General features: G+C 36.9%; 1 protein-coding gene across 2 annotated transcripts; it reads left to right on the top strand.

Moving 5' to 3' along the window:
• Positions 1–572: 572 nt before the first annotated feature.
• LOC106133544 (venom carboxylesterase-6) lies at positions 573–3,623 on the top strand. 2 transcript variants are annotated; one of them, XM_060949947.1, is made up of 4 exons: positions 573–801; positions 1,483–2,741; positions 2,885–3,177; positions 3,226–3,623. In XM_060949947.1, the coding sequence occupies exons 1-4, from the start codon at positions 616–618 to the stop codon at positions 3,429–3,431; spliced, it is 1,944 nt and encodes a 647-aa protein (XP_060805930.1). In that variant the 5' UTR covers positions 573–615; the 3' UTR covers positions 3,432–3,623. The 2 variants fall into 2 exon arrangements, with proteins under 2 accessions (XP_060805930.1, XP_013188770.2); XM_013333316.2 differs by having other exon boundaries at positions 2,885–3,623.
• Positions 3,624–9,807: the final 6,184 nt, after the last annotated feature.

Here is a 9,807-nt window from a genome sequence, read left to right as displayed (position 1 = left end):
CCGCTGAAAAAAGAGACCATAAAATACAAAATGAACCTTAATTGGACAATGTTTGAGTTCGAAATAATTACCATGGTAAATGATCGGGTCTCAAGAAGGGACAATTTTTTTCTCGGCGCCGTTGATGGGGTCGGTGACCTCATTTAAATTTCTTAAAGTTTTTATGAAATTCTAACGGTTTTGCAAAGGTACATTAGACTTATTCTACTGAAATTTTGCGCTTAAATGTTACTAAAATTGCAAAAAAAATAGTTCAGTGTAGTTTTCAAGTTACTTGATACAGCGACTTTGAAATGAACACATAAAAGGGAGATAAGTAAGACTGAATCATCTCTCAATTAACCCAAACGTCGGGGTGACTTAGAATAACAAGTAGAGGACCAGGTAGAAGGCAATAACATGAAGTGGATCATCCTAATATTGGAATTTTAAGACCACAAATAAATTGATAACACATTATTCAAATATGCCACAAAACGCGTCACCTGTCTCTCGATCTTGATTTGACATAATCAATCCAAGATTAACCTGACTGATGATTTTAATCTAATCTATATAGTCATCTCGAAGTTTCAATTCTAACTTTAGTCTGAATTGTATGCGTCTTATGTAAACATGTGGGCAACATTAGGTGTCTTATGTACTGTGGTTCTTGTAGCCTTTGCTCAAGATGTGGAACAAGATCCTGAAGTGACAATATCTCAAGGAACTGTTGTTGGTTCTGTGGCGGCTAACGGAGGTTACTTTGAGTTTCATGGAATACCCTACGCCGACTCCACATCTGGTAGTCATCGGTTTAAGGTAATTTACATTTCATGAAGTTACAGCTACAGTTTACCATTTTCAACTTCAAATTTGTATTCTATTTTTGTTTTTATAAAGTGTGGTTCCCGGTACTTACCAATAGAAAAAAAGAAAAGGACTCTTCTCCATCCCATCCCATTGATGTCGTAAAAGGCGACTAAGGGATCGGCTTACAAACTTGGGATTCTTTTAGGCGATGTGCTAGCAACCTTTCACTATTTGAATCTCAATTCTATCATTAAACCAAACACAGCTGAACGTGGCCTTTCAGTCTTTCCAAGACTGATCGCTCTGTCTACCCCGCAAGGGATATAGGCGTAATGATATGTATGTTTTTATTAATCACTCTTGAATTTGAATGGTTAAGTTATGAATAAAAAAGTACAATGCACAGGTCCTTAACTTGCCACGAACACGTCATCACATCAATTACTTTTTTCCGAGTCGTTTCATTAGTTTGATTGCTAACCGTTATATTTTAAAGTGAGGGAAATCATCGTGAGGAACTTACATATTCTAGCAACTAGTCGGTAGCAATTATCGGAGATCAGGCGGGAATATAAATTCCTGACTACGTACCAAATCCAGGGTCATGGTCTCACGAGACGTGAAAATGCAAGTAATGATAATTCAATTGAATAATAATTTCCATATCATAATAATACTTCAAATTTTCAGGCTCCTTCACCACCTCCAAAGTTTCAAGATAATTTCATAGCCAATAGAAAAAATATTAAATGCGTTCGTGCTCTGGGAGTCGGTTACGAAGGAACCGAAGACTGTTTAGTAGCCAATATCTACACTCCTACACTCAACAGAGAAAGTTTTCTTCCTGTTATGGTTTGGATTAGAGGCGTAGAATTTAACTCTGTCTATGAACAAGAATTGACATTTGCAAACTTTATAGAACAAGATGTAATTGTAGTGTCACTTAATTTCCGTGAATCTGTATTGGGTTTTCTTTGTCTTGGTACCGAAACAGCTCCTGGTAATGCTGGATTAAAAGATATTGTTGCTGGATTACGATGGGTCCAAGATAATATAATTGCTTTTGGTGGAAATCCTCAAGATATAACGTTAGTTGGACATGGTAGTGGTGCTGCAGCTGTCGATTTAATCACAATGTCTCCTTCAGCCCAAGGATTAGTTCATAAAGCAATTTCACAGAGCGGAAATGCATTTGCTCCATGGGCAGTAACACGTGATAACTTGGAATATGCTGTGCAGGTTGCAGAGGCTCTAGGACATACTGTTGATGATATCGAAACTCTTTCAGAAGTTTTTACTAGAACTAGTGTAGCCGCTTTAATGGCCATTATAAATGAATTAGACCTTACTCACAATTCATTAGCATTTGCTCCTTGTGTAGAGAGGGAAGATATAGAAAACGTCGTTCCATTCTTAACTAAATCACCTTATCAAGCTCTAAATGATGGGGATTTCTTACAAATCCCATTTATGACTGGATTTGTTGATCAGGAGGGCACTATAAGATCCGTAGAGGCGTTGGAATCGGACTGGATGAAAAAAATGGAAACTGATTTCACAGATTTTATACAATCAGACTTACAATTTGATAATGAAGAACAAAAAACGCAAATTGCGAATGAAATTAGCCGGTTCTACTTTGGAGATGATAATAGAATTGATATTAGTGAATATTTAAGATATCATGGAGACACCATGATTTTAGTGTCTACTATACGCGAAGCTCGTCTTCGATCTACTGTAACTGCTGCTCCGCTATATTTATATCAGTTTTCTTACAAAGGAAGATTAGGGCAGCCATTTGTAGGACCTCTTGAAATCGATTCAGCAGGTCACAGTGAAGAGCTTGCCTATTTGTTTTACGATACGCCGGATGAAACAGTCTCTGTAAAAGACCTTACTGTTCGTGACATCCTTGTACGAAGATGGACAAATTTTGCAAAGACTGGGTAAGTTTTAAGTAATTATGAGTGAATGTTATATAGGTGTATAAAAATATTTATTTTAACTGGAAAAGATTATAAAAGAATAACAATTTAGAGAGAGATACAGATAATAACGTATATAATACTTTTGTATCTATTTGTTTCAGAGTTCCTACCAGTGACTTTTTTCAATTAGATTGGCAGCCATTTACAGTAGATAATCCATATTACTTACATTTTATTGACGGTGAAGTAACGAATGAAATCGGTACTACTTTAGAGATTTTATTACAAGATCCTCATCCTGCTACCGTTAACTTTTGGGATGATATTTACGATGAGCATTTCTTAGACGCAGAAGGCAAATGGACTTTAGGTGAAAGGGACGGTGATGAAGACGAAGACGGGTCCGGTGATGAAGACGAAGATGGTGGAGAAGACGGAGAGGGCAGTGGAGAAGGTGAAGGTGATGGCGAAGGAGATGGAGATGGAGATGGCAGTGGAGAAGGTGATGGTGATGGTGAAGGAGATGGAGATGGTAGTGGAGAAGGTGATGGTGATGGTGAAGAAGATGGAGATGGCAGTGGAGAAGGTGATGGTGACGGTGATGATGGAGAACCAGATTCGGCATCGACCGCCGTTGGGTACACTTTCCTAATAATATCGTTGTTCACGATTTTAAGCAACTTCCATTCATCTCAAATTCTTTCATAGAAAAGAGTTTTGTAGATTTAAGTAGTAATATAATTTTCCGAACTTGTATTGATTTCATGTCGAAATCTTTATTTAAGTTTTGTAACGGTATGGAAGTAATTTCACTCATATTTGTAAAGTTTGTTCGAATTGAATTTGCAAATTCATTACAAATTAGTAGTAATTTTTATAAATAAATATATTTACGACTCATATTTTGATTTATATCATCCTCAAGTATTTTCATGATAAATAATATCTCACAATCATTTGTAAAACAGATTGTTCTAAGAAAAGTCGATTCGTCAAATGTCACAATAGATAATCAAATATGTGTAACGTTGTAAGATTTGAGATCTAAGTCAATACAATATAATACAATAACAAATTGCAAAGTATTGCAATATAATACATATACTTATAGTAAAAATAAACATGATTTTATGCTTAAGAAGGCACTATAAGCTGTAGGTTTAGGAAGCCTTTGGATAACGGAGATCTTTATTGCTAGCTCTAAAACGTAATTGATATTTCATCAAGTTATATCATCACCATCATAACATATTCAGAACTAAATAATAAATATGCAGAATGATATCAAACAATGTAATCAGGTTTACTAAGCAAATATACATACAAGGAGAGTGTGAATGAGAACTTTGGAAAGGGAATTTCTAGGCGACCGTATCTTGATCAAATAAAGAAAATTCTGTTGAAAAGACAGGTCAAAATTACCTCTAACCGATGAGCTTGCATGGTGTGAGTGAAGCGAAATAAGTACAAGGAGATCGTTACACGGAATGATATAATACTTTACTGGAATCTGGAAAAGAGTTGTGGTTTTATAAGTTTGTATACCTGTCTGGAGAGAAGGGATGGTGCGCCTTTGCGACCACGATCTTGGATTGAGTGAGTCAGGTTTTTACACGAAGCGACTTCCATCTGACCTCCGGAACCTTTGCAGGGGAACCTGACTGATATGGGATCATGGTAACACATTCAATTCCCTGGCAATGTTTTCGCCATAATTCACCTCACCATACTCTTAAGCATAGCATCGGTTAGCACTCAAACTAATGAATAAAAGTCAGAAAAGAGTCATTGGTTATGCATTTAACCTTTAGACCAACGCTTACAGAACATGATTCTACCAGTAATTTAAGCAAAGGCCTCATAAATCAGAACGACAATACCAAACCAGAGCACATTATGTCTTCATTCTTGGGAGGTATCGTTCTAAAAACGGGTGACATTTAACTCGGCCCCCACATGCATAATGCACGTGACCTTCTGACATACGCGACACGAGTGTCTGAACTTTCATGCTTCGGTCAGCACGCAGCTTTATATTTGCTCTAAATTCCGTACTACATAAATGCAAGTACCTACATAATTTTATGTTATAGCGTAGGTATGCATTTAGCGTTTGATAAAAACTAAAAAAAAAAAAATTGATATTTCAGTCGACAAATAAAGATCTACAACTAATAATAACGGAATATGCTTTTGAAACTAAAGAATGAAGTCTTATTATGATGTTAGGTAGAGCCCATTACTAGGCATTCTCTATCAAAAAATTGGAGTTGACGCCAAAACTCATTGCAATAAACATTCCTAGCTCCGATAGATAAACTATTGATCTTGTAACTGTTTGGAATAGTTCATTTGCCACACGGAACCCTGAAAACAGTTAAAACAGCGCTGTAACAATGTCTTAAACAAAAGCACGTGCAATAAATTAATTTTAGAACTAAATGGGTGCCTGGCCCTTCGGGGATGTTTATATGAGCGACCAACAGTGACCATAAAAGCTGCAAGTCATAAATCTGCAAAAGTGCAGATTTGCCAGGGTTTAATGTGCCGTGGCGAGTAGCAGCTGTGGTATTTAAAAATATGTCTCATTATACGTATTAAGATACAAAGGTACATACATATAATCACGTCTATATCCCTTGCCGTGCCATGTGGTTCCCGGCACCAATACAAAAAAGAATAGGACCACTCCATCTCTTTCTCATGGATGTCTTAAATGGCGACCAAGGTATAGGCTTACAAACTTGGGATTCTTAGTTAGGCGATGGGCTAGCAACCTAAAGCCAAATAGCTGAACGTGGTCATTCAGTCTTTTCAAGCCTGTTGGCTCTGTCTACCCCGCAAGGGATATAGACGTGACCAAATGTATGTATGTATATCCCTTGCGAGATAAACAGGGCCAACATTTGAATCTCAATTTCATCATAAAGCCATACAGCTAAACGTGGTTAATTCAGTATTTTCAAGATTGTTGGCTCTATCTACCCCGTAAGTGATTAAGGATGTTTGCATGTTATTTAATCTTTAATTTGCATATTCTCTGAAACTCTAGGTATGCCATTCAACATATTGCAACACTATTTTAAAAATTATGATTTCAGAACGTGATAACTCAAAATAAAAGATTGAAGACTACAGTTTCATAGCTGTACTATCTTATCAATTACTTTTGTGTACGTGTCAATTTGACCAGATATTTAACTGTATCTTGTGATATATTAGATAAATAGTTCTACTGAATATTCTGTTCAAACAACAATCGAGTAAAGTCAAGACATAATATTAAATATAGGTTCACAAGTAAGGTTCGAAGCTTCACTCGCGTAAGGCAAAATAGACCGTTAATTTTACATAATGTCCACAATGCCGTATGGTTTCCAGCACTTTAGAACAGAAACCACTGCATACCTTTCCCATGGATGTCGTAAAAGGCGAATACGGGATAAAAAAGGCTTATAACCTTGGGCTTTGTCTCGAGGCGATGGTCACTATCTGAATCTTAATACCATCATGGAGCATTACTGAACATGGCCTTTCAGTCTGTTCAAGATTGTACGCTCTGTCTTCCTCGCAAGGGATATACACGTGTATATATATATATATATATATATGTAAAATCATGGGAATAATCAAAGAATATTCAATAAGTAAGTGTCCTCTTTATACATTTACCTGTAGATGTAAGACTATATGTAGTCTAAGCTGGAAGGCTTGAGGAGTACATAAATAAATTTAAATAAAGCCGTTATCTTCATACAATTTCATCTATATATATAAAACTCTTCCGTTACTGAGTGACTGACTGACAGACAACGCACAGTCGAAACTACTGGTCGTAGACAGCTGAAATTTGGAATGTAGGTTCCTTGGGATATGTAGGGGAGCACTAAGAAAGGATTTTTGGAAATTCAACCCCCAAGGGGGGGAAAAGGGGTAAAAACGTTTCTATGAAAAATCTTATTCCTTGGGTTTATAAACTTGAAACTTGGCATGAACACGTACATAGGCAAGTAAATATGTTTGACATTATAAGTTTTTTCAAACTACCCTCCAATCGTGATTTAGGGGGTGCGATTGGGTGACTGATTTATTAACGCACAGCCGAAACCGCTCGGTATAGGAGTCTGAGATTTTGAACAGAGGTTCCTTTAGTAACATAAGTGAGCACTAAGAAGGGATTTTTGAAATGTCAACCCCCAAGGGGGGGAAACGGGATAAACTGAGCCGGGGCTGCGGGAAAGTTCTAACGAGATACCGTGGCCCCGGAACGCAAAGGGCAACTGAAGGAACGAGGTGGGTTTTAGTCAGTAAAAGTCTGACACTCCCTTCCGTTCCACCCAGAGCGGGAGAGGTCATTTGATGATTTCCCATCCTTAAAAAAAAGACTTTGTATGACAACTTTCAGTCGTCTCTTTAACATACATAATAACATACATAATTATGTACATACATGCATAACATTAATAACATCACGCCTTTAAATCCCTATTTTGTGTTAACACTACCCATACAAACAGCTACGAAATTTGTCCGCATCCATTTTCACCTAAATTCTTAACGTTAATGAGATTTACTTTTTATCATCAGGTCAACCTAATAGCCTCACATGTACGTATAACTTCGTAAGAATTTTCTTTCAACTCCTAACCGTTGAGGAGTTGTACCTTCCATCATCAGCTCATTCACATGGGATGATGACTATCAGACGCAAATACTTAAGATCTATGAAATTATCAAAAACGTAATTGCCTGTAAATTTGAGGTTTGCCCTTGATTTCCCTGGAATACCATCATCAGATCCTGACTAGGTAACAACGGGACCAACTTGAAAGTATACTCTACCGAACAGAAAAAGAATCACGTAAATCGGTCCATAAATCTCGGCGTAATCGGTATGCATAAATAAAACACCCGAATTTTATTTTCTATTAACTATATCACGAGTTGTCTCGATGCTCGATAGATGGTGTTGGCATCGAGATAGATCGCGCTATGGTTTCGTTACCGTCATTTAGCTAGGTAGCGTAAAATATTTTAATTTATCGTGTAATTTTAGCAGCGCCCCTAGCGGACATACGCGAAACTACATATTACACACTACAAATATTTTGATTTGATGAAATTATTATTCGTTTGATTCATTAACTTTTAACTTGACTTATTTAACTTATTTTACTCTCTATTTCAGTTAATTTTTGATTTGTTGATTAGATTTGATATTTTTGATAGTGATAGGTGTCGAAGTGCGAGAAGTCTTAAATATTGGTTAGTAAAAAATACGTATCAGTTGCGGCAAGCAGGATGGCACTAAATAGGATGGGATGGGACAGGATAGGACTGGACGGGGCAGGACGGGACACAACAGGTTGGGACGGGACGGAACAGAACGAGAAGAGACGGGACAAGACGGGAGAAGCTATATGAATTTAAACCAAATATAAACATAAAACAGCCCCGCACGATACGGGATAAAAAAATGGGTGAAATTTTATGGCGTATCATTATAATATAAATACATTTGCGCGGGCGAAGCCGCGGGCAAAAGCTAGTTATAATATAAATACATTTGCGCGGGCGAAGCCGCGGGCAAAAGCTAGTTATAATATAAATACATTTGCGCGGGCGAAGCCGCGGGCAAAAGCTAGTTATAATATAAATACATTTGCGCGGGCGAAGCCGCGGGCAAAAGCTAGTTCATTATAAGAAATGACGATGGTCCATGCCTGTAAGTACTTCGCGACCTGGTGGAACGGATGTGGGGCCACATGGCCCGTGAGAGACGGCTGCGGCACGGGCGCGGGCGCCTATTGCTTGTAAACCAAAACACAAGGTTAGTGTGGACATGGCTGTTTATTTTTATACTACACTTATGTGTTTGCTTTATCATTTATTACAATTAAACATACATATAACCACGTCTGTATCCCTTGCGGGGTAGACAGAGCTAACAGTCTTGAATAGACTTAGGCCACGTTCAGCTGTTTGGCGCAATGATATAATTGAGATCACCATAGCCCATCATGTAAAAGAATAATCCCAAGTTTATAAGCCTATCCCTTAGTCGCTTTTTACAACACCCGTGGAAAAGAGATGGGGTGGCCCTATTCTTTTTTCTGTCGGTGCCTGGGAACCACACGGCACAAAAATTAAATAGTTGATCAAATTAGGGACGTCCAGTTAAAAAGTCAGGTTAAGGTTACCCATTAATGAATATGGATGAAGCAAAACCATTTTTGACCATTTTGAATTCAGAGGTTGTAAATTACGTAATTCGTATCCACGTTATGTCTAACGTTGGTTGTAGCGAGCAACATCAAAAATCGACGTGGATAGCACGTGTACAGCAATTTCAGCTCCTCATGCAGGGAAATAAAAGGGGGTCTTATTACATTGCATATATGTAGGTATGTATGTAGTTTGTTCAAGATTTTATGTTTTAACCCCTATGAAAAAGGGAGGTTTGGTTTCTATCCTTGATTGATCAGAAATAATGTTATTTGTTATTTTATATTCGTTATGAATTTCTGACATTACAGAAATCAAACGATTGATTGATTTCGATGAGATTGTATTACTGAATTCTGTGCATATTGTTTTTGACTTTAATAAATAAAAAAAATAAAAAACTTATAAAATTTGTTGAGGTTTAACTGAAAAAATATATACACAAGTTGCCATACTCTAAGCATAATATAAGGCAAAAAAATATATATTGTGTCTACACTTATAAATACAGCCACGTGAATGTACAAAGTGATTGATGACTTTATAGTTTTTAGTTTAAAACATAAAACACGATCTTACGATCTGTTAATGAGACTAAAGTGAAATTTTACGATTTGACACCGCTGCTCAATTTTATAGGCGTATAAAGCTTTCAAGTTAAATAGACAATTCACTTAGTATAGCCACCGTATTGTTACCACTTCTTTTCAATGATTAAAGTTAAATTCTGTCGACGAAAAGAGATTGTAACAAATTTTTTGGACGCCGCCGCCAAATTTACAATGAATGATGCATTTTAAAAACAACACGTAAGTTGATGTAAGTTACAATAATTTCATTATTTTATAAAATAAGTATT

Source organism: Amyelois transitella, chromosome 3 (assembly GCF_032362555.1).
Source record: "Amyelois transitella isolate CPQ chromosome 3, ilAmyTran1.1, whole genome shotgun sequence".
Taxonomy (NCBI): Eukaryota; Metazoa; Arthropoda; class Insecta; order Lepidoptera; family Pyralidae; genus Amyelois; species Amyelois transitella.
The sequence above is the reverse complement of the archived record's forward strand: the minus strand, read 5'-3'. Positions and strand labels throughout refer to the sequence as shown.